Source organism: Silurus meridionalis, chromosome 17 (assembly GCF_014805685.1).
Source record: "Silurus meridionalis isolate SWU-2019-XX chromosome 17, ASM1480568v1, whole genome shotgun sequence".
Classification (NCBI taxonomy): domain Eukaryota; kingdom Metazoa; phylum Chordata; class Actinopteri; order Siluriformes; family Siluridae; genus Silurus; species Silurus meridionalis.
In genome coordinates, this window is record NC_060900.1 from 2755790 (window position 1) to 2783707 (window position 27918).

Sequence of the window (27918 nt, forward strand, 5' to 3'; positions counted from 1 at the left end):
TTGGTATAAAAACAACACTTTATATAGAGTTGGAAAAAAACAAAAAAAACAAACAAAAAAACAAAAATTCCAAAGAAAACACTGCTTTACAGTTACAAATGTCTTCCCTTCTGTTATTTACACATTTGTTCCTCAGAATGAATAGAAAAAAGACAAATATATGATGGATGAGGGGAAAATCGGACACATTACAAGTACATCAACACAATTTTACAGTGCAGGTGATACAGAATAAAAAAAAAAATGCACAAAAACAACAAAAAGAAATTGTCGTCTGCGCTCCGTCTGTCTGTCTGTCTGAGACGTCACGAGCTGCTTTGTAGGAAACGTCCAGTGACTGGTTAAATTAGACGTCCTCACACATGACCACCAGACACGCACCAACGCCCATCGTCTTTATCTGAAATGCTATACTGGTATGTGATAGGAAGGTGGTTAAGGCATTGGACTTAAGGTCCCGAGTTCAAATCCCAGCACCACCTTGCTGCCACTGCCGGGCCCCTTGAGCAAGGCCCTTAACCCTCAACTGCTCAGATGTAAGAGGATAAGGGGCATCTGCCAAACGCCGTAAACATAAACGATATAAACTTTCAGACAACTTTTTATTTTATGTCTCCCATCTTGGTGCCGTGACCCTGATGGGATTGGTGCGTCTCCAGACATTACAATCGTACACTCGTTTATGACACATCTAACATACAACTCGCTAATAAAAACCAAGAGCAGGATCCATCTGTAACACCAAACACCTCTACTGCTCTAAAGACTTCGGATCGTTCGCTCATTCATCCTATCCGGTACGCAGCAACCCCGTCCTGTCCTCTCTGGAGATCCTAATCTCATCCCGTTCCAGTAGAACATCGCCCCCATCAGGACGTTCACAAGCTACTAGTCTTAACTGGCCACGACTAAAAAAAACAAAAAAACGTTCAGCTGTACGAGGTGGACACATACACAAGGTATCTAAAATCTTAAACCTGGGGCTTTTTACTGTGCGTGCGCACACACACACACACACACACACACACACACACACACACACCTGATTGATCTGGACACCGGTATCATTATCCAAACTTTACCTAAACCTTCTAACCAATCAGATTTGAGAACATCCAATCAGCCGCTTCCTGTTACAATGAGACCGTGTGGCGTTCCATAATCATAGTCCGTGATTTTTTCCGATAATAAACGTATGATGTGTAACGGCCGTAAAAAAACAAACGTGGTAGAAAAAAAAGAAAAAAAGAAGCATTTTACTGCAACAGAATCCAGTAAAACAACTTCCACAACGTGAAGTGTTTTGTGTGTGTGTGTGTGTGTGTGTGTGTGTGTGTATATGTGTGAGAGAGTGTGAGAGTGTCTAGCTGCCTCCGCTGGGTTTGGCTGGAGTTTTAGCGCGCATGGCGGCTCCTGCGCGTGCGTTTCCTTTGGCCGTTTGAGATTGCGGCGTTCCAGGCTGCTGTACCAGCGTGTCGACTGCAGGGGTCACTACGGTGCTCTGCTGCTGGGCGGGGCTTTGAGGAGCTGGGACCGGGATCTGAGTGGAGGACGCCGGAGCTGCCGTGGTAACAACCTGCTGCTGCGGAAGGAGTTTCTGATGGACCACTTGCGCAGCAGACGTGGGGATCACCTGCAGCTGGGAAGACGGTCCAGTCGTGACAGGCGCCTGGGTCAGAGTCACCGTCTGAGGCTGGGCCTGGATCCACACACACACACACACACACACACACACACACACACACACACACACACACACACACACACACACACACACACACACACACACACACACATATATCATCATCATCATCACAGGGAAAAAGAACAGAAATATGAAATGCAGCGTCACAAGCGCACTCGTACCTGCTGTTGTGAGGACACTAACTGCTGTTGCACTATCTGAGGAAGTTTAGTGACCTACAAGCAGAGGAGAGGAAGCATGAAGCACAAACACACACTCAAACCCTTGACCTTCTGATCAGTAACCCAGAGCCTTAACCATTTGTAAAAGGAGAATACAGCAGTAATTTAATTAATTGTAAAATGAATGTCAGACTTTAATAGATGTAATATAAAATGTTCCATATCTACACAAGGTTTGAGAAGTAACTGCATACAAAATTTAATAATGCGCTGTGTGTGTGTGTGTGTGTGTGTGTGTACCTGTACCTGGAACTGCTGTGCGGTGCCAGGTTTCTGGGACTGGGCAGTGAGAGAAGTGGTGATAAACTGGGTCTTGATGCCTGGCGCAAGTTGCGTGGTGGTATACGCTACCTTCTGCTGACCCTGACCTGCCGCCTGAGCCGCCTGCTGAGTGGCCAACTGAACAAGAAAAAATATTTCAACAATGGATTAAAAAAAAAAAAGAAAAAAATTATTGGAAAAAAATAATACGAAAAAATCATTAAGAAAAAATAAATATAAATATCATTAAGAGAGAAAAAAAAAAAAATCACCACAATATCATTTAGAAAAAACCCTATATTAAAAAAAGAATTTTTTTTATCAAGAAATACAATTAAAAAAATCATTAGGAAAATAAATAAATAAACATCATTAAGAAGAAAAAAAACGAAAATAAGAAAAAAATTCATAATTGCGATAAAAACAAGATTTATTTAATACCGTGATTGTTTTTTAATATCGTGATTTTTTTTTTATAAGAATATCATTTAGAAAAGATAGATCACGCTATCATTAAGAGTAAAAAAAAAAAAAAAAAAGAAATACCTTCTGCTGTACTGCAGCCTGTGTCTGAGGTTGTGCAGCTTTTTGTTGCACTGCTCCAGGCTGCTTCTGCCGCAACAAATGGGGAACCTGGAGGGAACCTACACAACACAAAACACACAAAAAACAATCCTAAATCAAAAATGTATCATTTTATTAAACTTTAAAGGAAACCTGCGTGCTCATTTGTGTGAAAATCCCTCCATGCGTAATACTAGTACCTGTTTTGGGGTTCGGGGCAATAGCCACGCTGATTCCTGCCACGGTCACTGGTAGGGTGGACGACACTACAGCAGGTACAGACACCACCGGGGGTTTAGTCAGAGTCACCTGGGCCGTCCCGCCCACCTGTGCTGGGACGATACCTGGCGCAGTGACTCGTGTCTGATGTAGGGGAAACGACAAAAACGTCAGCTTTATACCATGTAAAGCGTATCTCGCTGTGTGACATATGAGAGACGTTCAAAACTTCAATAAAAACATCTGGGCCTCTGGCTGTTGAATTTCAACCCATTTTTAAGCCAAAGGTCTAAATGTGTGTGTGAGATAGCTCACCAGTCTGGTGACCTGCAGGTTAGATGCAGTGGTCCCGGTGAGCACAGCAGCAGCTCTGGTTACGGCGTTCATCGTGGTGAGCTGCACCCCAGGCTGGGGAGTGGAAGCCGTCTGGACCTGCTGGGGCTGCTGAGTGACTGCAGCCTGCTGGCCCTGAGCAGCCACCACCTGCAGCTTCGGCCTTGCCATCTTCATGAGAAAATAATCAAATGATATGATGTATGATAAATGATCTTCCTATAGATGTTCGGAACAGCTGAGTCACCGGCTATCTTCACCCACCTCTTCCTGGAATATTTAAACTAGCATTTTTGTTTGTTTTTTTCTAGATGGTGCTGGAATTTGTGAAACGTGGAAGTGGTATCTCAGTGCATAAGATGTTGGACTTCTGAGTTAAAATCCCAGCACCACCAAGCTGCCACCTCTGGGCCCTTGAGCGAGGCCTCACAATTGCTCAGCTGTATAAGTGCAAATACTGGGTCCGGGGCAAAGTAGGATACTACCTCCTGATCCATACCTTTTAAGAAGCACCGATTTATAATATATTCTCATGGGAAATTAATCAACTTCTGTAGACCACTTCCTGTGTGGTGTACGTGCGAAATCCCACTTTTTTTAAAAAAGCGATTTGTCATTTCATAACAAGTGCTGTGACCTACAGCTCTGATGAGAAACGAGTTTTTGTGGGGATTATATTGACCTTATTTTGGCACTGAGAAACGTGCGCCGTCACAGGACGCTGATCCGTGCGCCTGCGTTGTGTTCTACGGGTGGAGGTGCAGACGAAACTTTTATCGCCTCGCAAAAAAAGCAGACATTCAGCAAATATCTGACAGCATCAGACTTCCTGCGTCGGTAAACAAAAATTCTAGACTTCCGGCAAGAAGAGCCATGTCAGCGAATTGCATGACTGCAGCTACAAAACAGGCGTGTGCGTGTGTGTGTGTGTGTGTGTGTGTACCTGTTGTGGTTTGTTCCCTGTTTTGATCTGAGGAGAACCGGCCTGCTGCTGTGGCTGCTGCTGCTGGAGCTGCTGCTGCCTGAAGATCTGTAGCTGAGCCTGAGTGATCGGCTTCCCCGGGGTCAGCTGCATCCCTGTTAAAGTGAAGAAAGTGGGAAGGTAGTTTCTGGGTGATTGCAGGTGTGCATGTGTGTGTGTGTGTCTGTGTGGCATACCTGGAGCAACGAGCGAGCGTGTCTGCGACTGCACCTGAGCCAGACTCGTGGACACCACAGTTGAGGCGGTCACCGGGGTAACAGCACGAACACACTGGCTGGCCGCTATGGTGACGACTTCAGCAGGGGCGGTGGTGGGGGCTGAGGCGACCGCCCTCTGCTGGGTGTGAACCACCTGAGCTGTAGCCGTACCTGCAGCCTAAAGCAAAACAGACGTGTTATCACAAACTAACACACAAATTAGTCTTTTAGAAGACGTCCTGTTATGTGGAAAAGCGTCTCTTCCCAAAATCTATCGGAATAATAGAAAAATGAACCGAAAGGTGCCTGTGTGTTTTCCATATCAGATTAATTCGTATTCATATTTGCTACACCACCAGGTCTAAAACGCATCTCGATCTACAGTGTATTTTATTCGGAGAGAAAATGCCCAGCTTACAGGTAAAGTCCCGGAAATGACAGGAGACGCGAGACGCTTGTTTCCCTGGAACTGGCCCGGAGGAACGCTGGCTACCGTGTTCACGATCAAGTTCCCTCCCACTGCAGCTGCCGAGACATGGAAAAATCATCGTCATCATCAGAGGAATTTCAGACGGAATGAAACAACATTATAAGATTCACCAACGATACCTGTCTGAATACCCGTGCTGGCAGCGGCCGTCTTGATCGTGCCGGTCTGCAAGTGAAAAAGCGACACGAAGAATAAATACGCATGCTCACGTTAGATTTCGAGCCGTAAAAACATTGTCACGGGGAACGTAAAAATCCTGACCAGCACAGCCGTGTTCGGGACTGTGGCCGCGCCTTGCTGGGTGCCCTGAGGAACTGCAGCGGCTTGTAGTCCAGAAGCAGTGGCGGCTTGGGTCTGGGCTTGGGGCTGAGTGGTGGCACCTGGAGTTCCGGGAGTAGCTCCAGCTGCCTGTTGCTGCTGCTGCTGAGCCAACTGCTGAGCCCTTTGTTGCTCTGCCAGAGCCTGGGAAAGACAAAAAAATAAAGATCTAGAGCTCACTGAGAGACTCATTTATTCTTCATTATGAAACATAACACAGAGGTGGACAAATCGGATTCTTCGGGAAAGCAGATTGTACTGTTATAGGAAAAAAGGCGAATATATAAATATGAATAATTTGGTGACTGACTGATGAATAACATGGTAGCACATTTAAAAAAATTTTTATGATTAATAACAGTACATATAAATAAATAAATATATATATCTAAACAAAAAGATAATCACCTTCTTCTCTTTAGCGATTCTCTCAGCTCTCTGAGACGCCACCTGGATAGGAGGCAGGGGCTTATCATAGCTGATACCGCTGTGTAATAGATTCAGACACAGAAAAACATCAGTATTGGCACCGATGTTACAAATTTCATTTCCCTTTTTTTTATTGTGAACAACAATTTCTATATGGGATCCATATAGTATTCTGACCAAAAAAAAAAAAAAAAAAAAGTTACCTTTCAGCCAAGACAGAAGCATGCTTAGGGTTCTTCTGGAACGGATTCATACCCAGTCTGATGGGGGGAAAATAAATAAAAAATTAAAAAGCGATGAAGGAAGCAGCAAAACCACACCGTCGTTTTGCAGCTCCATCCCGAGCTCTTACAGAGGTTTTATGGGAGCACTCCTCTTGCTGGCGATGATCTTCATGAGCTCGAAGCGGTTGTTGTAGAGCTGGATCTGGGTGGCGTTGTCGTCCTGGGTGTAGATCTGACACGTGCGCAGGGGACGGCTGTTCTTAGTCTGCGTAATGGTTAAACAAAAAAAAAAAAAGAGAGCATTGGGATCAATTAGAAACAACAAGCAAAAAAAAAAAAATGCTACCTGCATTATCTTACCTTATAGATGCTCTTGGTTTTCTTCTTGGGATTAGCTTCATAAATTAACTGCAAAACAAAGCCCTAATTATTAAAGTGGAAATAGACAGGAAAGTATAGAAGCAAAAGTATAAACGCTCATTCGCACCTTGCCCTCCTCACGCGGGATGATGACGTTCTCGTAGCGGCTGCGGCACTGTTTCGGCGAGCGGTAGATCCTGCTGCAGGAGCTCACCACGTCGCTCACCAAGTCCCAGTTTGGAGTGTGAGCCGGAGACACGATGGTCAGGTTTAGAGGAAGCTCCAGGAGCTGTTTCACAGCCTGCCAATCATCACAGAAAAGATATTATAGGGTCTGTTACTGAGCTATAACGAGACCTTCAGCAAGTCTGAGTGTTATGTACACTATATGGACAAAAGTATTGGGACACCTGTTATCGCAAAGCTGAAGGCACACAATTGTAGGCCTGTGTGTGTGTTCATAGATGTGTGTATGTGTGTACCTGCAGCAGAGCCCAGTCCTCACTGATGAGCCACTCGGGATTGTCCTGCCCCGGCTCCATGGTGGGTTTTACCAGCGATGGCAGCGGCTTGGCGAACGGAGCCTGCTGCTTCAGGGAGAAGTTCTTCTTCTGGTCTTTTCCTTCTCGCCGCACCTTCAGCATGCTAGCCTTATCGAAGAGCGACCGCGGGGGGATCACTGCCTCGCCGTGACCCTTCTTCTTCTTACGTCCCATGGCTGAGGAGACACAACCAGGTTATTAACAGGAAGAAAAATATGCATAATTCTATCTAAAAACAAATTATAATATTGGTTAATCATATTTGCAGGTTCACCACTGTTCCTCCCTTGGAGCACTTTTGAAAGATCCTGACCAATGCAGACTGTGAACATCCCACAAGAACTGCAGTTTTGGAGATGCTCTGACCCAGACGTCTAGACGTCACAATTTTGTCAAATCCCCCATTTCGCCCATTTTTCCTGCTTCTAACACGTCAACTTTGAGGACAAAATGTTCCCTTGCTGCCTAATAAATATCTCCACCCACTAACAGGTGCCATGAAGAAGAGATCATCAGTGTTCTTCACTAAACCTGTCAGTGTTATAATGTTATGCCTGTTTAGTGTAAACACTATTGTCTATGTTTACATGCAAAATAATATATTTCTTTCCTACTGCAGCCCTTTCCAATCAGTTTAAACTCATTTTTCCTCAAAATATTAGCTCCAATGATGGAAGCCGTGGATGATTTCCTACCAGACGGGTCCATCTTGGGCCTCTTGTGCTCTTTGCGGATGTACACTGGCGGCAACTTGGACTCGGGCATGGGGGCGGAGTCGTACATGAGGCAGATCACAGAGTCGATATAGATGTCGTTATCGTCCTGAGGTGGCGTCGGGGGCGTCCACAACTAGAGCGAGAACAAGACGTATATACAGATCATCATATCTATATGTGATACGATGAAATCGTACGAATAATAAATGCAGTAGCGTCTCACCGGCATGATTTCTGTCTGACCGTCTGCAGATTCAAACACGTACTCCTTCAGAGAATAAATAATAATAAAAAAAATAATCTTAAGCATAAAAGACTCAATAAAATACTTTCAAGTCATATTGGCTGATAGTTCGTAAAAGGTGTACCATGTTGTAGGCATCCTCTCTGGTGTAGGTGAAGAGGTCTTCCTCGTCTTCTAGAGTAGCCAGCTCATCATCTTCGCGTTTTCGCTTCTGCTGGTGCCGCAGCTCCCAGGCTCGTTTAGAGGTTTCTACGCGCTCCTTAGCAACAGCTTCATCTTCACTGATGTGAAGGTACTCAAGGTACTCGAGTGCGTATCTCTCAATAGGAGTCAGCTACAGCAATTATAAAGAAAAATTTCATTTAATTATTAAAAAAAAATAATAATTATTTATATCAAAAAAGAAAATCACGGCAACTACTAATTACCTGATCCACAACAGATGCCAACTCTTCTAACTGAGAAATTTTATCCTTCACATCACCCTCTTTCTCCTTCTCCGTTTGCTCCTTTCCTTTTTCTACAGCTTTCTTCTCGATCGTCTCGTCTGGGTGAAGCGTCTGAAGCGTGATGGTGTTGAGGGCCTGGATGTACGGCCTGGCGACGTGAGGAGGGATCGATTCTGACGGAGACGGTTCCTGATGCAGCACAACGAACTCCTCGACCTTCTCCCCAGACCCGACTTCGACCTCAAACAGGTCCTGGATGGTGCGCTGCAACGAAAATATCGAGATTAGAACTTCCTCAAAATGTTTCAGTCCTGGTGTATGGTGTTCAAGAGATGTGGGTGTGTACCTGTGTAAGGAAGGCGAGCGTGTAGTCCGTGCCTTGGGCTGCTACCTCTCTGATCAGGTCCTTAGTGCCGTTCTTCAGCAGTTTCTCCTCTATAGAGTTTCCACTCTCCAGCCTGAATCAAACATACATACCAGCAGTTACATTTATGTCATTCACTTAGAACTACAGGTCGACCGTTTATTTGGTTTTGCCGGCACCGATAGCTGATTGCTGGAAATAGCGGCAAAAATCCATATGGATAGTTTTTCCAGCTTCCAGTCCGCCATCATTACGAGAACGGCCTCTAGAGGCAAACCACTGACACCACGAGCTGTTTGTTTTTACACACGATAACACAATATTTCATTCATATTTATATCATTTGGCATATTTCCATGATTTAGTACTGTTTTTTCTTCTTCTCATTTGTAATAAAGTTCAGTACTATATTATAGTGTTTTTAATCTATTTACCATTATAAAAACTATCGCTTGATTAATCAATTATGGGCAAGTATGAGCCAATCTAGCTTTCGGGGGAAAAATCCGGTTCACCTCTAATCGTAACTATAACCTTTGTCTTCATTACGCAACTCTTCTTACATAATCACGAATGGCTACAATTCACACACCTGTAGATGTGGATGTCTTTGGAGCGCCCGACTCTGTCGCACCACTCTTGGGTGCGGGCGTCCATGCTGGGGTTAAGATCCGTGTCGTAGAACACGACCGTGTCGGCGTCAAACACGTGTCCCACGGCGGAACAGCAACGATTGGTCAGGATGGCACAAAAGAACCGCCTGTTGCAGTTGAATGCCTTTATCTGATCCTGAGGGAACAGGGCAGCAGAGGTTAGAGCGATGATGGGTCTTTTGAATTTTCATCCTCGGTTCACAAAAAAACAGAAGGACAAACACTTCACACGTTTTTACACACTGTGTTTCGACATGCATAAAAAAATCGGAATACCTGTCTTTCCTGATGGGAGAGGCTCTCATCCAGACGTACAAATGTGAAATGTCGGCGGTCAAGAAAAACCTCTAGGATATCCAACATGCTCGCCATCTGAGTGTAGATGAGGACTCTCCTGCCTTCTGCTTTCAGCTTGTGCAGCAGGATAGACAATGCCTCCAGCTTACCTTCAAACACACACACACACACACACACACACTGAAATTTGTAATAACTCACAATTACAAAGCTGCCTTCTTCATCTGCAACTGACCTCATCAATATTACCAAAAACCCACCATCATCTCTGACCTGCTTCCATAAACACCAACATTACGGTAATACAAACCTCAAGCTGTTCATTTCATACGTTTTACATAAACACAACCAACCCTGCATCCTGGACTTATTTGTGGGGAAATGATCATTGCACTGACTCACTTACATTATTATTAGAGGTCGACTGATTCATCGGTTTTACCGCTCGATCAGCACTGACAGCTGATTGCTGGAACCATTGACAAAAATCCATACCGATAGTTTTTCAGGTAGCATCCGTCGCTAGAGCGGCTGAGAAAGTGGGCTGTCATTACGAGAGCGGCCTCTAGAGGCGAGTAATTAAAGTCACATGCTGTTTCTTTTTACATACGAGACTGTGCATCATTTATATAATATAATAGTCATATTTACTTCATTTAGCACATTTTAATTAATCAGAAATAAAAAGAAAAAAATTGTATAGTAAATTTTATTACTATTTTACATGGAGTGTCATTTATTTTTTTTAATCCAGTATCCATTAAAAAAATCATCGGTTGATTAATTGGTTATCAGCAATTACGATCCACCCCTAACCCTAGCTATCGGTAAAATTGGATCGACCTCTATTATTTGCACAGCCTCACTTCACATACACTGCACAAACTGTATATACCTGGCAATAAAGGCGTTTCTGATTAAATATGTCTAACCAGTAGTCATGCCTGCTAAACATTTTACAAAACCCAACCTGAATCCATTTCCAGCAGATGTTTATCAGGAAGCTCAAACTGAGCCGGAGAAGCCAAAGCACGGATCTCCGAGTTGTAGGGGGCGGAGACTTCACATAGCTGACGCAGGAACGATTTTTGCTCCAGACTGTATGGCCGGGGCGGGTTGAATGCGTAAAGCTGAGGCGCTGGAGCTACGGATGCTGGAAAGATACACGACAGCCTGCAAGAAGATTTTTGGATTTGAGATTAAAATAAATAGTAATAAAAAATATCAAGAACAGAATCACAAAATAAACAAAGGATATACTGTGTTACTGTGCTGTATGAAAAAAAAAAAATCTCACACAAGTAAAAAAGAGAGAAAGAAAGAGAGAGAGAGGGGAGAAGAAAAAACAAAACAAAACAAAAAACCCACCTCTTGATGAAGCTGTCTCCTTCCTGCAATCTGTCTTCGTGAGACCGAAGAGCCGATCGAAGCGAGTCAGTCGAGTAAACACTGTTTTGCTGGGCCTTCAGGCAGGCATCTCGGCCCACCCAGGCCCAACGCGAGTGCTCGGGATCAGGGAGAGAAAGAGAAGCGCTTTCCCGGGCGACTGAGCATGTCTCGAGAAGGTCAGCCCCGTACAGTACCGAGCGCTGAAGACGCCGCTCGTTCACCATGAACAAACGAGTCAGACGCTCCTTCAGCTGCCTGCTCCGCTCCTCACTCGACTCCTGCGGAGAGAAAGCACACAGCAAAACTGAGCGCTCGATACAACCACTGTTTTATTCGTGCCGTCTTCGTATTATATTACTGAAGAATCAAAAGCTCGAGTGGTCAAACATCACTTCAAAATAAGCCTCGTTTCTACAATTTCACTCACCTGTGGTGCAGCATTGGTGGGGGGTTTCGCATTGCTTCCAGCACCGGCGGGGGCAGACGACGCAGCTGTAGTACCTGCAGCCACACCAGCTGATATACAAACAGTTTATATTAGATCAAGGTATCTTTCTTCTTGGAAAGAAAAAAAAAAAAAAACACAGAAATCAGATATGAGGATTCTCACCCTGTGGGGGTGTAGGGGTGGCCTGAGGGAGGGCTTGTGGAGGGACTGTAGAGTTCTGAAGAGAAACGGGTTGAGCCACAGATTGCATCACCAAGGAGCTCGGCGGCCTGAGGATCGGCTGCCCCGGGGTCGAGACGATCTGCAGGATGTTACCTAAAGGATGAGGAGCAAAACCCATACGTTATTATAAAACCATTACATCATATATACAGTAATACATCTGCACTCGTGGGAAACATAGAAATAACCAAACAAGTATTATTTAAATGTAGTACTGTATTGTGATAGAAGAGTATCTGTGAGAGTGAAAGGGAAAGTTTATAGGTCTGTGGTGAGACCTGCAATGTTGTAGTGTCATTGAGTAAAAAACAGAAGGTGGAGCCGGAGGTAGCAGAGCTGAAGATGAGGTTTTCATTGGGAGTGACGACAATGGACAGGATTAGAAATGAGTTTATTAGAGGGACAGTGCATGTAGGACGTTTTAGAGACAAGGTGATTGTGATGGTTTGGACATGTGCAGAGGAGGGACATGGGGTATATCGGTAGGAGAATGCTGAGGATGGAGCCACCAGGAAAGAGGAAGACCAAAGAGGAGGTTTATGGATGTGGTGAGGGAAGACATGCAGGTAGTTGGTTTGAAAGAGGCAGATGTAGAGGACAGGGGGGGTATGGAGACAGATTATCCGCTGTGGCGCCCCCTAATGGGAGAAGCCGACAGAAGAAGTAGACGTAATATTTTACTGTATAACGAATAAAGAAAAGGCATTTTTAACCACATTAGGACCCATGATTTAGGCTTAAAATGCACAGAAAGCACAAAAAAGGACCATATGACAGGTCACGAGCAAACATGAGACTCTACATGCGTCTGATAACACAGATAAAATACTGCGAAAGAAAGAACTACAACAACCAAGGAAACAAACAAACACTGTCAAGTGCTGCATGAGCATGTCAATGAGCATTCGAGGCTGGAACGAAAGCAGAGCACAGGAGATTAGATTCCCTGATGCACGAGGGTGTAGAGAAAAGCAACAGGAACAATAGGTGCACTGTGACTGTACCTTGGAGCTGAAGAGGTTGTCCTGTGGTGAGCTGACGTAGCTGGCTGGGTGACAAAGTGAACTTATTGCCCTGAAACTGCAGGGTGACCGGCGTCTCGGTCTGTGCGATCCGACTCTGAGCGCCTGTTAGAGACGCCAACTGAGCCACTTTCACCACATCTCCACCTTCAGCACAAACACACAGATGGGTGATTAAAAAAAGTCATTCGAAATCCCAGACATTCATTTATTAGCACCTAGAGACCCATTTTATGCCAAAAAAAATTTTTTTTATGTGTATTAAAATATCTAATATTATCTAAAATATCTAATATTAATTGGTCTTGCCAATTAATCGACACCGATTGCTGGAACTTTAAGGCAAAAATCCATACAAATGTTTTTTCTGGTGGTCCTCTGGCGGCCTCTAGAGGCAAATCACTGACAACGTGCTGTTTGGAATTATTTATTAATGACTATTATATAGATTAATTAATAGATTCATTTATTCCATTTAGCAACTTTTCATTGAACTTGTTTTTATACAGTATTCATTGTAAAATCTGTTGGAGTGGTGTTTAATGAATGCTCTCAGTAAAACCCTTTTTAGAAGAATAGTGATAGTGTGAGTGTTGCACAAAGGAATTTGGGCATCGTTAACAGTTTAGACGTCACGATCGTGTCCCTACTCTAAAATATAGCCAAGTTTCATTTCTATAGTCTGTTGAAAACATATAAAATGGTTGCTGTATAACTCATCATCAAGACAACCAATAAAGGATATAAGAAGAGTTGAGAAAGTGAACAAAAATGAAAAAGGTGCAGGGTGAAGGCAGTCATGCTCACGTGCACTTGTAGCCGGAGGATACTGAAAGAAAACGTGTGAAAAAAATCGTATACAAGAAATAGAAGAAAAGAAGGGCCCAGAAGAGCAAAGCTATTCGGTGCAGGATCCTCGAGCTGATCTGGGTAAAGAAAAAGGATTAGTCTGTGAACAGAAGAGATGGTGCTGAAGAGGAGAGGAAAGAGAGAAGAGATAATACATAGTGATTAAACCAAATTTAAAAAGTGAGCCGTGAACAGGCCAGGGAGACGGAGAGAAAGATAGAGAGATCGTTCATGCAGCTGATCTCGGAGACTGAATCTGGGACAGTACATTTCAAAAAAAAAAAAAAAAAAGTAGCGAGACACCTGATAACTGAGACAAGATTCATCACCAAAAAAAGACAAGTAAACCATATGGACAAAAGTTTGTGGACACCTGACCATAAGATATTTATTGCATCTTTGAGAACGTCCTATTCGATGTGGAAGTTTGTGCTCATTCATCTGCAGGTGAGACGGTCAGGAGGCCTGGGATGCAGTCAGCGTTCACATTCACCCCGAAGGCTGAATAGTGTTGGAGATTTATAGCAGGAGATCTTCCAACTTTATCCTATTGTAGAGCACACCTCATGGATCTGGCTTTGTGCAGAGGAACAGGTTTGGGTCTCCTAGTTCAAGTGACGGGAAAATTTCACGTTGTCGATGTTGCGGCGACGGTTTTGGAGAAGAACAACGAACGGCGGAAAAAGGTTTTTGACCAAAATAAAACCAAAGCTTTGTTGACTGTTTTAGCATTTACTTTATAAAACATATTTAAATTATATTCCAGTTCTTTAAAACATGCACTAGTGTCAGGTGTCCCAAAACTTATAGTCCATACGGCGTATCTTTGAAAGGATATATAATAATCAGTTTGTTTATGATGCTAGATGACTGATGAAATCTTTTCTGGCCTTTTTTTTCCTTTGTTATGAAATAAAACAGTGTCTGACAGTATTTTTTTTCCCTTTGTGTGATTGAAAGCATTGAAGGCGAAGTTACGCGGCCACTTACTAGGCAAGCGAGCCTGGGCCTGGGAGCTGAGGAGCAGCCTCTGGGGTAGCAGGGGGTGGGCGGATAGAGGCTGAGGGGTGACAGCAGTTCTGGGAGCTACAGCACCTAGCCCTGCTACACCTAAAGCCACATGGGTAGAAGCGGCAGGTGCAACAGCGAATCCTGGTGTGCTGCTGGCTATAGGGTTTGAAAAAATATATGAAAAAAAATTAATAAAAAGAAAGAAAATCAGGTGGTGTTTCTCCAACTGGAACGTAAAAAGGAAGATGTTTAATGGCATGGAGAAGAAAATGACTAAATAATAAAAAAAGCACAACAGGCGATATGGAGGAATGTAGAAAAGAGGGCTACGGCGGCGGAGTCGTTCGGTTCGGTACTTTGTTTTTTTCCGCTTGTTTTATATTTACGTAGTTTATCATTACATTTGAACAGTTTACATTAAAAACAATTTGAAATAAAAGGCATGCTTGGTTAAATAATATATAGATCAGATTTTATACAAATAAATGAATGCGACACACTTATTATATTGATTAAATTAAATAATCGTTTAAAAATTTATTAAATAGGATTAAATAAATGTAAAAAATTAATTCAATAGATCATGTTGCATCATCTGCAATATTGTTATTATTTATTAAAGCTATATTTATGTAATTACAGTGTTTTTAAATAGCAGCTGTATGGATTCTTTAGCGTTTTCATGCATTTGCAGAACAAATCTTATTCTTGTTACAACGGCCACAGTGACACTGTAGTTCCTTTTTTTATACCTCTTGCATTGTGTATGTATTCAAGTACAATAGTAATTAAAAAAAGCGCTTAAAGTGCGAAGCAGAGACTAAACAAACTTACGTTCACAAGACGTTATGAACGTTTGTTCCGCATGTTTTAAAAAAACAAAAAGAACAACTCTGTACTGAAACATTGAGTTACGAATACGCGTATTGTTACACATCCCGTAGCGTTCTGTTACGTAGCATGTCGGATATGTTCTCGGAAAACAAAACACTCAACCACACAGCAAATACAATAGCGTCTTGTTCGGGACCGTCAGGAACAAAATCACAACTTGGCCCTGAAATCCGAGAGGAACGTCGTTACTTCGGTCCGGAGGCGTCCTGTAAAAGCTTCCAATAAATCATGAAACATACAACAACTGAGCTGTTATGATCTGAAGGACGACCTGCAGGTCAGGAAAACAGGCGTGAAATGAATCTCTGTACAGATGCTGGAAAGAGAAGTACATGTTACTCCACAAACACCAAAAACATACTAAAGTCTTACTCTGAGTGGACGGGGTGGAAGTAACAGGTGATTTGCCCCTGGGCTGGGTGTTCTGAGCAACAGCAGTAGGGGTAGTGGTGGTGGTGGTGGTGGGGGCAGAAGTGGTGGTAGAAGTGGTGGTAGAAGTGGAGCGCTGGCCTTGTGAAGTGTTGATGAGGGGAACGAGACGTCCCTCTGGTTTTGCCCCATACTGCACAGGCTGAAACAACCTGAAACACACACACACACACACACGGCTCAGTGACACAATGTCACGCTTATACACAATATTTAATACAAATAAAAAAAGAGCAGACAAAATGATGGCGAGAGAGAGAGAATGAGAAGACAGAAAAAGTAAGAGTGAAAAGGGGAAGATAGATACACAGAAATGGAAGCAAGAGGCGAAAAAGAGAAAGAGATGGAGACAGAAACACAGAAGAAAGAAAGAAAAGAGTGAGACAGAAAAAAAAAAGAGTAAAAGGTAAAAGAATAAGTGATGGGGCAGACAGACACAGAGAGAGAGAGAGAGAGAGAGAGAGAGAGAGAGAGAGAGAGAGAGAGAGAGAGAGAGAAAATCTGAAGAAGGATAAACTCTATTTAGCTGATAAACACATCAAATGATATGTTCTTTATAATATTTATTTTTCTGACCTCATGGGCTTGATCATGCACCGTTTGGGTCTGGGTGGAGGTTCAGGTGCACTGTGGATCTCCTCGATGAGCTGCTGACTCAGTCTGAGTTTGGGAAGAACTTCTGTGGACTCGAAGCGAGTCAGTCTGCCTTCATTACTGATCAGGTCAAAGAGGGACAAGTCCACAGTCTGCCAGGGAGAGAGACAAACACACGCACAATAAAGAAAATGGAAATAGGTGCACAGTTTTCCAACACACATCAAAACACCACACACACCTTCCACTGGTCCTTGTGCAGAGCTGCGAGCAGTAAAGACGGCGTGTTGAACTGCAGGCTCTGGCACGTGTATGAGTTTGCAGTGTCTCTGATCTGGATCAAATCAGGGTGATTACAGATCCTCTGCAGCTGCATCAGAACCTGCAGCACGCTCACAAAGTGTCCCGTCTTTAGAGCCTCCTGGGCACTACACACACACACACAGTCACACACACAGTCACACACACAGTCACACACACAGTCACACACACAGTCACACACACAGTCACACACACAGTCACACACACAGTCACACACACAGTCACACACACAGTCACACACACAGTCACACACACAGTCACACACACAGTCACACACACAGTCACACACACAGTCACACACACAGGAAAAAACAGCATTCAGTTCAATAGCAGTTCCCCTTTATGCACTATTAAACACCGAGACGCAGGAGACACGGACCTGGGCTGTGTGAGGATGTCCTCGTACATGCTCTTCTGTCTGGCGGAGAGCCGGCATTTCAGGATGTGCTCATACTTTTTGGGCAGCTGTTTCTCCACATCTCTTTTGGAGCGGCGCAGGATGAACGGCTGAATCATCTGCGCACAGAATTTCAGGTTTTTGGCTTTTAAAAACACAGCCGATCAGAGCGACGTCTAATAAACACACTGGAACTAAAACAACGCTCTTAACCGGTCGGAGTCAGTATAACTCACCACTTCAGCATGCGCTAGAGACTAGATTGATGATCAGTGGTGGAACCTTCAACGCAACACACGTTTATTCATGACGTCCATTCTTTACTCAGATATAAATTAATTAATAAATAAATAAACTCCATTGAAATCCAACTTATTTGTTTTTCTATGAACACAAAATATTTCTTGTCAATGTTTTTAAAGTTTTTAGGTTGTTTTAAATTACGTAAATCATCAAGACACCCAACTGAACTTTTGCTATGTTTCCACACCGACGGTTTTAATTGCCGGACGTAGCTTTTTTTTGGTCTGGGGGGATAAAACGGATCTGTCTCTGATCTAATACCACCGTTTTAGGTATATGTGGGTGTCTGATTTCACATAGAATTACCGGTTTTCTCCGAATAAGTTAACATACAGTCTATAATGATAACGGCGTAAATATAAATGTAAATAGAATTAAGCTTTTAATAACTTTTACGTGCGTTAAAAAATATTCACAATATCCACAATCATATTTCATGGTCTTCCTTGTCTATAAAAAGCATAACCAGATGGGACAGAAGGTATAAAATTAAAGAGTGTGTGTGTGTGTGTGTGTGTCTCTACCCTATGTAGCCTGATGACCAGTTTGTGGCAGTAGTCCTGGTTCTGGTCTGCCCCGGGTTGGATGGGGAAGTCGAGGTACGAGCGTGTGATTCCAGGCAGGAGGAAGTGGATCATGGTCCACAGCTCTCTCAGTGTGTTCTGTAGAGGGCTGTTGATCAGCAAGATCCTCTGCTGGCTGTACAACCAAATAAAGCAACATCGATTTTCAACTAATGCACAAAAACACCTTTTCATTCGTCCCTGGACAGAAAGGTAGAAAAAGAAGTCTGACCTCCTGAGGGTGAAGATGGTTTCCCAGTGTTTCTCGGTCATGTTCTTGATCAGCTGCACTTCGTCAAGCACCAGGTGCCTCCAGCGCCTCTTCAGGAAGTGCGCCTGGTCTTTCAGGAGCAGCTTGTATGACGTGAGACATACGTGGAAGCCGTTGGGCTCGGACCACCACTGCAAAGAGATGAGGAAATTGTCGGGGGTGAGGATATCGGCACAAGGCTATCGGCATTAAGCTACAGGAGGGAGCGATGGAACGAAAAACGCGGCGTTTACCGATCGTTTGCGTCTGCGATCTCTCTTGCTGCCCAAATACAAGAGGATTTTAAAGCCTGGGCACCAGCGCTTGAACTCCATTTCCCAGTTTAGCAGCTTGCAGGTTCGCACAACCACCAGGTGTGGACCCCATATACCTGCAAATAATATCATCATCATCATCATCATCTGGACTTCCAACCAGCATATCTAATACAACTGGGGTTGCAGAAAACATTCTGTAAATTTCTAGAAACTTTCCATAGGAACTTCATCTGGGGAATTTAGGAAATATTCCAAGTTGGAAAGTTACCAGGAGGAATTTATAGGAATAAATTACAAATCTCCTAGCTAAACATTCTACTGGCTAAACAATTCCACAGATGTTACTCCTACCAGACTAATCAGAACAAGAACAAGCTGTAGATGAGCTCCAGCACTTTACACCCCTACATTAACAATAGTACAGTCCTTGAACACACACCTTCATGACAGGCCAGGTGTGCTAGGTATGCTACCGTCTGGACAGTCTTGCCCAGTCCGGCCTCGTCTGCCAGAATGCCATTGAGATGTTTCCGGTGAAGATTAGCAAACCACTCCACACCCACCTGCTGGTAATCTCTCAAAGAGCCATGAAGGAGGGATGGCATGGGAAAACAAGACTTTAAAAAAGAAAAGAAAGAAAGAAGAAGAGTTGAGGACCTGAAATGAAACTCATATTATTGCTTCCGTGTGAACGGAAAAGGAAGTGAAGCGTAAGAGAAACTGACTGTTGGTGTGGTTTTAGCGCTGCCTTTAGGCAGGATCAGGTCTGTAGCTCGGGACACTTCTGCTATATCCTTCATGGGTTTGCCGTCGGTTCCTGAAGCGTTGCTGCTCCGATCTGGTCCACGGTACTGCTCCTCGCTCAGAAGCGTGTCGATAAGAACCGCCTCGTGGGGGCTGTCCAGTGGACAACTGTCCGTGTCTAACATAGCAGAGAAGATAAAAAAAAAAACTATTTCAGGACACGTAAACGAAAGAATTCTCACATTTTTGCCAACTGCAGAAATAATGGCACCTCTGAATGAATTTAGGTTTTTTTTTCTGCCAAAATGTTAACACGTGATTATTATAAACAAATAATAATTACCTGCAATTTAATGTTTTAGCATTTCTTCCCGAAACTGTACTGAACCGTTAATTTGGTGTACCGTTAAACCCCGTAATCGTTATTATTAATATACACTGATATAAAAAATATAATGAGGAAAAAACAGTGCCTTCGGCTTCATCTTTCTCCTCGTCCTCGCTCCGGCAGGCAGGCTGAGGCCACTCGAACCCTTCTGCATACGCGCCGGCGTATTTCCTTACCAAAGCCTCCAGCGGCACCTCGGCTACCAAAACAAATCGCAGAACACTTGTTTATGCGAAACACCAAAAACATCCCAAATGCTACAAAAATGAGCAGAGAAGAGCGTAAGAGCTCTAACTGACCTTCCTTAGTGAGTTCGACCAGCTCTTCTTTTTGCTCAGCAGCCACTTCCATAGCCTCCTGCTCCTCTATGGTGCTCTCCTCATCTTCAGCAGAAAAAAAACACACACGTATGGTTTTATCCGGTCACGAAGGCGATTAAAGGCTTTGAAATCGGCGTGTAAACAGCGTACATACCTTCTTCTTCTGATAAAGAAACGCTCGTCTTTCTCTTGCGGCTGGTGCTGGCAGACTCCTGAAGAAACGAGATAAAGCGGTAAAACGTGCACAATTTGGACTGAATAAATAAGTAATTAAAATTCGTCTCACCACTCTGCTGTCCTTCTCTGATACAGCTTTAGATTTACTGCTTTGTCCTGAATCAACAACAAACAATAAACCTAATGAAAATTGTCATTTAAAAAACATGTATTTTACATAAACACACACACACACACACACACACACACACACACACACACACACACACACACACACACACACACACACACACACACAAACACCTTTATTTCCTGATTTCTGTAGCCTGAGTGCTTTCTGTCTTTTGCCCGAGATCTCCAAATGGAGTTTGATTTCCACGACCTGAAACAGCAAGGACACCAGAGAACACTGAGGGTCACAAGGATTTCGAGAAGTTAATGTATTCATTTGTATTTATTTTTTTTTTACCTGCTCAATGTTGGACCAGAAGTAGTCCACCTCACGTGCGATGACGCTGGCGATGTTCCTCAACCTCAGCTCCTCCTCCGTCTTCTTCCTCTCTTCGGCCTTCCTGACTTCGACGTGATAACGGGCACAAGTGCGCACAAGCTGTGGGGGGGTAAAACCAGCAAAGAGCATTGGTGTATCTGGAGTGTGTGTTTTCTTTTGACTTGTGTTGTTAATATAAATACAACGGACACATTTTTCACACTTAAAAACACAAACAAAAACACCAGTAAACAGCTGGAAAAAATCTCACCTTTTTGGCGGCAGCCATCTTCCAGCGTCTCTCCTGGGCGAAATCGGCAGCCATCCACTGCATCTCCTCCAGCAGGTAGTCCCAGTGAGACTTTGGTCTGCTGGCTTCCTGAAGTTTAGGCAGCCGGCTAGCTGACCATTGGCCCTCCTTCCTGAGTTCAGAGATGCGTTGGTGGACGTGGCTCTCCTACACGCGGTCACACGTACAGTAACGTTTTAGAAAAAAGTGATCAGAACTACACATTTTTCATTTTAAAATTCCACTCATTCAATTTTTTTAAGACAATATTTAACATCTGAAATAATGATTTACAAATTAACACCAATCCATGTTCAATAGACAGTTTTTCCCCTGTTCATTCCTATTCTGGAGCTCACCAGCTTGGCCTGCTCTGCCTGCTTGTCCTGGGAGCTCTCCTGGGCGTTGTTTGTAGCCGAGCCCTGGCTCAGCGTGGAGAGCTTGAGCGCCTGAGCGCCGCTGGCAGTGGCGAGTTTGGAGTGCGATACAGGGGAGACCGTGTGAGACGCAGGGGTCCGGACTGGTGTGGACGGGAGAGGGGAGGGCATCGGTGCAGTGGACATGACTGAGGCAGACAGGGGGTTGGATAAGATACGCTGAGCGGGCTGGGAGTTCTCGGCTCCGGGCCGGACAAGCGTGACAGTCTAAGGGGAGAGGATGAAAGAATTGATGACACATGATCCTACATATGCAAATTAGGAAACATGATTTGCCCTGTTTTGCATTGAATTGATTTGCATACTAAAACCAGATTGGCTCTAATATTTTATGATGCAATAACTCTACTAAATGTACACATTTTTAGTTTTTTTACTCACAGCCGGTGCTGGTTGCATCACTGTGTGTGTTTGCTGGTGCTGTTGTATTTGGAGCTGCATCTGAAGCTGTGGGTTAACTGCAGCCAGAACAGCTCCTGCCCCCTGCAGCTTCACCTGGGCCTGGAGCTGGCCTCCTGGTGCCTGGGCCTGCTGCTCGAGCACCACAGGCTGAGCCTGAGACAGCGCTAGAGGCAGCGAGGCAGACTGGGGAAGTCGACCTGGCAGCTGGGGTGGAGGAGTGTGGAGACTGGCTGCGTTCTGCACTGGGGGGCCTTTAGACGGGTCATACTGCTGTTGGTTCTGGTTCTGCCCCCCTATATGGACTGCCTGTGGGGTTGGTGGCATGCCACCTGAGAGAGAATGAAGGGAAGATATAGAGACAGAGAGAGCCGGATGGAAAGAAAAGAGTGTGGGAATGGAAGTGAGACAGGAGTACCGGGAAGGAAAGAACAGAAAATAGAAAGTGGGAGTAAAAGAAGGAGGGAGAGAAGAAAGATAAATGTGGAGGGGAAAAAAAAAAATTGTGAGAAGGTAAAATATGAGCAAGATCGATCGAGTGGCGAGGAAGGAGAGAAAGAGAGAGAGGCGAAAAATAACGGAAGTGGGGAGAAAAAAAAAACCAGGGAAAAATAGAGAGAATCGAGAATGCAAGAAGAAATGGTGCATGGAAAGGAGAAAGGTACAGGAGAGTCGCCAGAAGGACAAGAGGAAACATTGAAAACACCACATTTTCAAATATTTATATAAATACATATTATAAATATTAAAAAGCCTAAAAACATAACTATCATATGGCATTAAATTAACTTTTAATGGTCGTGATGTTAATGGTATAATTTGGTAAAAAAAAATCTATGTAATAATGATTACGTTATAAACAAGAAACTCATGTTTAATAAATAAAATAATCAAATTATAATAGAAAAAAAACTAAGCACTCGTTTAATAATTCTACTATAAAATTGCATGCATAATAATTTATAAAAAAAAATTAATACAAAATAAAAGAAGGATGAGGGAATAAAACAGTGATAAGAGAAGAACAGCAAAAAAAATGAGGGGAAAGAAAAAAGAAAAAATGCAACTAAGCACAGACACTGTAGGATGAGCATGCGTGTTACACCTTGTACATTACAGTGCATTTAGACAGCTTATACAACAGAGCAAAGCAGGGGTAAGAGCAGAATAAAGACAAGGGGCAGGAGGGCAGATTGGGGGCAAAAGCAGGACAGTGCTGCGTATAAATTGATCACTTAAAGAAGCACCTCGACATCAAGCGAGCCTGTACGCCAAATCGTTTGCCGTGTAATGAAGTGGGGAAGGTGGTTTTGAACTCCTGAGTCACTTCGGGCTCGTTAGTTTACCTGGACTGAGGGATGGAGGCCGAGTCGGTGACAAAATGCTGGAGAAACCAGGAATGAGGTGGGGTGGGAGGAAAAAAGATGACATCTAGACGAAACCAAGATGCACGTGGACCGTGTGCTAAACGAAGATGCGATGAGGAAGAGGGCGGAGCCGGTACGAAATGTCAAGATGGATTTTTTTGAATAAAAGACAGACAAAAAAAAAAAAAAAAAAAGGTGAAGAAGCCCAGCTGGCTAAGACTCGTGGTCCAGTGAGCCGGCAAAGAAATGATCGCATTGTGTCAAATCATAAAAAGGAAGGAAATGAGAAATGCCAGACGTCTTCCCTTTCAGACGATTCTCCCCTTTCAGACTTCTCCAGGATCTTCTCGTGCTTCTCGAATTCCAGTGTGTGAGTGGGGGTTGGGGCGGGGGCAGTGGGGGGTGTCGAAGAGAGTGAATCGGATTTTGTGGGTCAAAGAAAAAAATAAAAATACATGAGTGGGCATTAACTCTCTTGGGTGGATTTTTGACCTCCAGCAGCGTCTCTAAACCAACGGACACGAGAGTGGTGGAACCGGGGGGGGCCGTGGATGCGGAGAACAAAACAGCGGCACTCCTACCTTGCGCTGTCGGCATAAGCTGCTGGAGGGGAACGCCGGGAGATCCTAAAGGAACTACAACGGGGTGCTGGAATATCATCCCGTGGCGAACCACTTCGATCCGGGACCGCTTAGCCTGATCTGGGATGCAAAACACACAACACCCTCAACACGCAAAAAAAAGTTTTAGAAAGATTGAAAAGGGGAAGAAGAAGAAGAGAGAAAAAAAACCAAACAAAAAAAAACACTAGGCACACAGCAATGACGATTGCACACCAGCAGTAGGACGTTAGGAAGCGGTGCTCCCCGTTTCATGGGCTTCGATAACACAGAGCGCTGGGAAAAGATGCTGAATATTGATTAAGCAGAAGCAAATCCGAGGAGGAAATGAAGGAAAGAAAAAGGAAGGAAGGAGGAAATAAAGAAGGGGAGGAAAAAAAAGACAGAAAAAAAAAAAAATTATCCTGCATCGGCGCTGGTCTACCTGCTTGAGCTTGCTGCCGTTTGAAGGCCTCCAAGTCCACGGGATTGGAAATGTTGCCAACTGCAGCAGAATGAGCCTGTGGACGTCGAAAAGGATCAAAATACTTGCAAAAGATGTCCAAATTATTTCACCATTTCCATGATTATCTGAACAATTATCAACAGTTGAGTGGGGTGGGGAGGTGGGGGGAAAATAAAAAAAGTAAGGAAGGTCTTTCTAGGAATTGTCCCACCTGAAACTGCTGAGTGGAGAACGCAGCCGATACGTTGGGAGGGAGCTGGGTGGATATGGCGACGGGAGTCACCGTCTGGCCGTCTTTTCCTGTCACTACTTTCACCTGAGTGGTTGTCATAGAAACAGATGTACATACAACGCTCGCACAGTGTCCCTGAAATAAAAATGGCTGCTGAATGAGAAGGTTTCATGGAAGTCATTTCGCACTGCTGCTCTTCATATGATGCAAATGTTGATGAGAAAAAAATAATGGCAACAACAGGAATTGAAGGTACTTAGGGCTACTGTTTATGATCGACTTACTCGGTTACTCACATGGCATTACATCACATACACATAATATATACATATACACACTGAACAGGCGTGACATTATGACCACCTGCCTGACATGGTGTTGTTCCCCCTCCATGAAGCAGCAACAGCATGAACTTCTTCAGTAGTTTGAGCTACAGGAGCTCGTCTGTTGGAACGGACCACACGGACCAGGTGCATTAATGAGCCTCGGCCGCCCACGACCCTGTCGCCGGTTCACCACTGTTCCTTCCTTGGAGCACTTTTGATAGATACTGACCACTGCAGACCAGGAACATCTCACAAGAGCTGCAGTTTTGGAGATGCTCAGACCCAGACGTCTAGACGTCACATTTTGTCAAAATCGCCCATTTTTCCTGCTTCCAACACGTCGAGTTTGAGGACAAAACGTTCACTTGCTGCCTAATAAATATCTCCACCCACTAACAGGTGCCATGATGAAGAGATCATCAGTGTTCTTCACTTCACCGCTCATAACGTTATAATGTCAATGTTATGCCTGATCAGTGTGTGTGTGTATATATATATATATATATATATATATATATATATATATATATATATATATATATTTATATATGGTGTATATAAAGGATGATTTTCCCTTCAGACCTTCCCATGTACCTTTAATTCCCATTATTATAAAAACAAAACAAAACATAAAACATGCAGGACACGTTACCTCGTCGTTGATGACTTCGGATTGCTCCTCTTCTTCGTCTTCATCCTCGAGGTCGAGATCGTTCTGCCGCAGGTAGGTGAAGAGCGGCACGCACGGCTTCTTCTTGAAGGCCAGGTAGTCCATCATGTTGCCTTGCAGGTGCTGCAGAAAGAAGAGTTCGATCAGGTAGTCTTTGAACACGTCCTTCACGCTGTCCATCTTCTTGGTGTGATGCTCCAAACACTGCTTCCTCAGCTGAGCAACCTCGGCGTTAGGAGGCGCGATCTCCTCCAGCTTCTTAGGCTGAACCTTTTTGGGAGTCAGCAGAGGGTTCGTGATACTCCGAGAAGGACTCGAGGGAGGAGGGGCCGCGCCAAAGGAAGTCATTCCGGTTGCCGTGACTCCTGCGACAGAGGGCCGGAGCTGCCCCTGGATGATGCTGCTGATCTGAGGAGGAAGATTGGATGTGGTGATGTGACCGGGGCTGGACAGAGCCGGCAGAGAAGCTCCGGACGCCACGGGACTCTGCGGGCCGAGGTGATGGATAGTGCCTCCGGTTTGAGAGTGAGGCTGAGAGAGACGTCGCTCCCTGACCGATGCCGGCGTCCCGGCTGGAGACGCCAGCTGCACGGTGCCCACCGTCGTCGGAGCCAGCTGAGTCAATCCCGTGTTATCCTGGTACACAAAGTGCCCGCTCGCAGGCGGACTGCTGAGGTTGATCTGGCGCACCATGATTCCAGCTTCGACGAAGCGCGTAGGGCTTTGCGCACACACCCCGAGAGCGGTGCCAGGCCTGGGCACGGCCTGCAGCGGGACGGAGCTTTGCTGTGTTGGACTCTGGGGCTGAATCGGCTGCGGAAGCGGCGAAGTCACCTGGATGTAGGAAGACGGGCCGTGCTCGAACCTCCACTGCGTTGCCTGGTGCTGGAAGCTGGGCGAAGCCGGAGTCAGCGTGATCTGCTGGTTCGCAGGGACCATCGGTCCTACGTTCTGCAAGGTGATGTTCACGTTCTGGCCGGCCACGGGGCTTCGGCTCATGATGATCTGGTAATTGGGGGACTGAGGAGCAGAGACCGCGGGGCTCGCCACCGTAGTGAACGTCGTCACCGGCGAGTGGGGATGAGTGACAGCTGCAGGTGGTTGTTGTGTAACTGTGTTTGGTTGTTGCTGTTGTTCCTCTGCTTCAGAACCCGTGAAGGTTTTGGATCGCTGAGGATTTCGCTGGATGTTTGGTGGACCTCCTCCATGGTGCATTGCGTGGCACTGACACGGCGGTGCACAAAAATAATGACACCCCTGGGGGGAAAAAGCACAGAGAATCTTATTCCTATATACACACACACACACACACACACACACACACACACACACACTACTGAACACCTTTGGGGTGAATCGGAACACTGACAGCACCTCAGGCCTCCTCACTTCACCTATATCAGTACCTGACTTCACGAACACCCTTGTGGCTGATGAACACAAATGTCCACAATCCAAAATCTAGTGAAACATCTGCCCAGAAGAGTGGAGGGAATTTTTTAGAGCAAATTGGGACTCAATGTTCAATGCGATGCTCAGGAAGCACATACCACACTAATGACCAGGTGTCCGCAAACTTTTGGCAGTATAATACGTGTGTATATGTATGTATATGTATAACTTGTGTATAATGTATGTATGTATGTATGTCAATATATATAGTTTGCATAAATAATAAAGAAAGCACTTAATTAATACGTTTTGCGCAAAAAAAAGTTTTCATTCGAAAAAAACATTAAAATAAAATCCAATCTGCTTTGTTGTTATCATTGACCTGCTGTAACTAGCATGCTAGGTCCGCTTACAGCTAGCAGGCTAACAAGCTAGCAAACAAATTAATGACCGAATTAACTCAGTTTTAATTCCAGAGTCTTTTAACACCTAAAACCCCGCGTTAAGGACAATATTTTATAACACGTGCATCTTTAATGTGAGCTAAAACTCCACACTCGGCGGCGAGGAGGTTTTCCGTCACGCGCTCGCGAGCTAACAACATGCCCGCGCTAAGACCCACACAAACACCGCTAGCAACCGGACACACACACGCACGCACACACCACCGGTTCGCCACAAACTTACACACTAATGTCCCGTCCCAGTCGTGCACAAATAAACCCCAGGGTGGATATAAAGGCTGTACAGACGCCGCAGCAGCACCAGAACCTCACCGGGGGGATTTTATAAACAGCGTCGCGGCTCTGTGGGAAACATGGCGACAGTTAGCTACCTCTGTCAAAAAACGGCTCAATCTGCGCATGCGCGCTAGCTCAGCGCTGCTTTTTATTCATTATTCATTTATTCATTATTCATTAATAATGAAGCGAATAAAATGTATAAAATAATGACTTGTGGGGTCTCATATAGTATTAGACGAGTCTAACTAAGCTTCATTTATTATTAAAGCACAGCTTGGTTTAAATCGTCCCCACTTTCTTTCTTCTCCCGTTACCCGGAAGTGCTCTTGTGTGTACATTAA

General features: G+C 44.5%; 1 protein-coding gene across 6 annotated transcripts; it reads right to left on the minus strand.

Moving 5' to 3' along the window:
• On the minus strand, positions 1-27862 carry ep400 (E1A binding protein p400). Of its 6 annotated transcripts, none has more exons than XM_046870651.1 (53): positions 27522-27862; positions 25425-26699; positions 24426-24530; positions 24194-24269; positions 23731-23850; positions 21765-22114; positions 21306-21590; positions 20929-21114; positions 20637-20777; positions 20471-20549; positions 20277-20323; positions 20145-20202; positions 19970-20053; positions 19756-19869; positions 19264-19460; positions 18978-19155; positions 18515-18651; positions 18243-18412; positions 17972-18146; positions 17127-17263; positions 16668-16854; positions 16409-16578; positions 15776-15984; positions 14489-14665; positions 12632-12796; positions 11568-11720; positions 11385-11473; positions 10937-11235; positions 10539-10741; positions 9548-9717; positions 9211-9407; positions 8601-8712; positions 8234-8518; positions 7930-8139; positions 7785-7829; positions 7541-7694; positions 6786-7021; positions 6431-6604; positions 6304-6351; positions 6072-6208; positions 5923-5979; positions 5699-5777; positions 5234-5434; positions 5092-5137; positions 4901-5007; positions 4462-4660; positions 4247-4380; positions 3286-3474; positions 2952-3114; positions 2734-2831; positions 2173-2325; positions 1867-1920; positions 1-1705 (listed from the first exon to the last, which is right to left on the minus strand). In XM_046870651.1, the coding sequence occupies exons 2-53, from the start codon at positions 26655-26657 to the stop codon at positions 1364-1366; spliced, it is 9114 nt and encodes a 3037-aa protein (XP_046726607.1). In that variant the 5' UTR covers positions 26658-26699; positions 27522-27862; the 3' UTR covers positions 1-1363. The 6 variants fall into 6 exon arrangements, with proteins under 6 accessions (XP_046726607.1, XP_046726605.1, XP_046726610.1 ...); XM_046870649.1 differs by having other exon boundaries at positions 24426-24581; XM_046870654.1 differs by having other exon boundaries at positions 1-1699; positions 27522-27861.
• Positions 27863-27918: the final 56 nt, after the last annotated feature.